This window comes from Triticum aestivum, unplaced genomic scaffold (genome assembly GCF_018294505.1).
Source record: "Triticum aestivum cultivar Chinese Spring unplaced genomic scaffold, IWGSC CS RefSeq v2.1 scaffold90800, whole genome shotgun sequence".
Classification (NCBI taxonomy): Eukaryota; Viridiplantae; Streptophyta; class Magnoliopsida; order Poales; family Poaceae; genus Triticum; species Triticum aestivum.
In genome coordinates this window covers 1-1,919 of record NW_025254885.1, presented here as the reverse complement: position 1 = coordinate 1,919, position 1,919 = coordinate 1, and the positions used below count along the sequence as shown (strand labels likewise).

The following is a 1,919-nucleotide window of genomic DNA, read 5'->3' as shown; positions in this document are numbered from 1 at the left end:
ACGTTGCCTCTCCACAAGCATCATTTGCAAGCGGCTCCCAGGAACCAGCTTGTATACTTTGGGCACCAAAAACAGAATCAACCGGTCCCCGGTCGATCGATCTCTCCTGAAGATCTTGCCCGTTAGTTGCCGGATCAGTAGGGAAAACATTCTTTTGCAGGACCCCTCCCTCTTCTCGGACAAGCTCGCCAACCCTAGATGACCCTGAAGAACAGTTCGATTGAGACGGAAGAACAGCACGATCTCTTGACACTGCCCCGGAGAAATCAGGAATCAAACTGTTGGTAGATCTAAAGGTATGGAAAATAATAACAGTTAGAACTAAGTGGAGGAACCAAATTTGCTTAAGATTACAACCAAAATCAACCTTAGTTGCCCATCCATGTCGACGAACTCCATAGCGCAAGGATGCAAAATCGCAGATCTGGAACGATGAGAGAAGACTTGGGAGCTTTAGCCTGGGTGGTCAACTATCACGTCCTGACTGGCTAATGTTGGCTCGTCATTATGGCTGGCCCTACAGACAACTTGTTGCACTCCACTTGCTCGGGCACAACTTTGTGTGCGTACCCCCCATGGTCATGCAAAGTGGACCTGTTCTGAAATCGCCGAAGCAGAAAGATTTCTAGAACATGTGCTATAGTATTCTGTGAAGTAGCACTCGATATACTGGACCGTAACCGAAGTCAATAGCTACGGCAAGGAAGTAGTATATGTTCCACGTATTGATTTATATTACAGGCTGTAGTTCCGTTGGCCCATCACGACGCATGCATCTGACGACGTGGATTAAGTGCGCCAATGCCGCCGTGCACTGAAAGTGCGCTCCGAATGTGAGCACGCTATAAGACATGCATGACAGTCTAAATTGGTTGGCCAGGTGGGTGCACAGGCCAGAATTGGGCAGATGCGGCTTGTCGACCCGTCTTCAACCGTCGAAAATAGAAAAATAGCGGACTAAATTTATGTCCGTTTAGATCGGCGCGTTGGAGTTGGCCTTTGGCATGAATGAGTCGACTTACTATGATTTAAGGAGCCATGCAAAGCGAGCAGACATTTCTGATCGTCTGCGATTTAAAATCCGGCAAAATATCAAAGTAGAGTATTACAAGTTCGTAATCTCACCTTATTAAAACAGTTCATATATATATATATATATATATATATATATAGAAAATGAGTACATGTAGTATTCATCGTGGTGTCAAACTCTGTATGCCCGAAAAGAAATGACTCTTTATGCCGGCCGTGGTCTCTTATTTGGCCACGTCGTGCTTGTTGTCGTCCTCCTTTCCGTAGGCGGAGACAGGGAAGGTCCTTCCCAGTCCGGTGGGCGTCTTGAAACTGATCTTTGAGTGTTTGTTCTTGTCGATGTACATGTCGCAGACGGTGACCCAGATGAGGAGCTCCTTGCTCTTAACCCCCGTAATGCGCTTCATCTTGCGGTCTTCGACAAAGGCCGTCACCTCGGTGGCATACGAGACCAGCCTGCCGATCTGCTTGAAGGTGTGTGTGAGCGCCTTCTTCTGGCGCAGCCACACGAAGCCCGTGGAGCGGTTGTAGCCGACCTCCTCGATGTCCGCCAGCGGCAGCAGACCCAGCGGCATGTTGGTCTCGGCCAGCAGCTCCACCGCCTTGTCGGCGCACAGTGCCGCGCCGTGGTACACCTCCGCGCCATTTCTGTTCACCTCGATCACCTGTGACGCCATCGTGATGGAATAAGTTTAAACTCTCGAAGCAAACTCTGGCTCAACTCTGACGCTCGGGAGATGCAGGGGACTTTTGGTCTTGGAGGCTTATTGATTGATGTGGTGGGATACTGGGATTGGGGCGGGGAGGGGCTGATTTATAGGCATTGACACGAACTATCTAAGAAATTCTAGTATTGATGTTCACTGGAATGCTTACCTCTGGAGCAA

General features: G+C 49.1%; 1 protein-coding gene across 1 annotated transcript; it reads right to left on the bottom strand.

The window, feature by feature from the left end:
* Positions 1 to 1,102: 1,102 nt before the first annotated feature.
* LOC123177535 (uncharacterized) lies at positions 1,103 to 1,842 on the bottom strand. Its single transcript, XM_044591229.1, has one exon. The coding sequence runs from the start codon at positions 1,707 to 1,709 to the stop codon at positions 1,257 to 1,259; it is 453 nt and encodes a 150-aa protein (XP_044447164.1). The 5' UTR covers positions 1,710 to 1,842; the 3' UTR covers positions 1,103 to 1,256.
* Between the last annotated feature and the right edge of the window lie 77 nt (positions 1,843 to 1,919).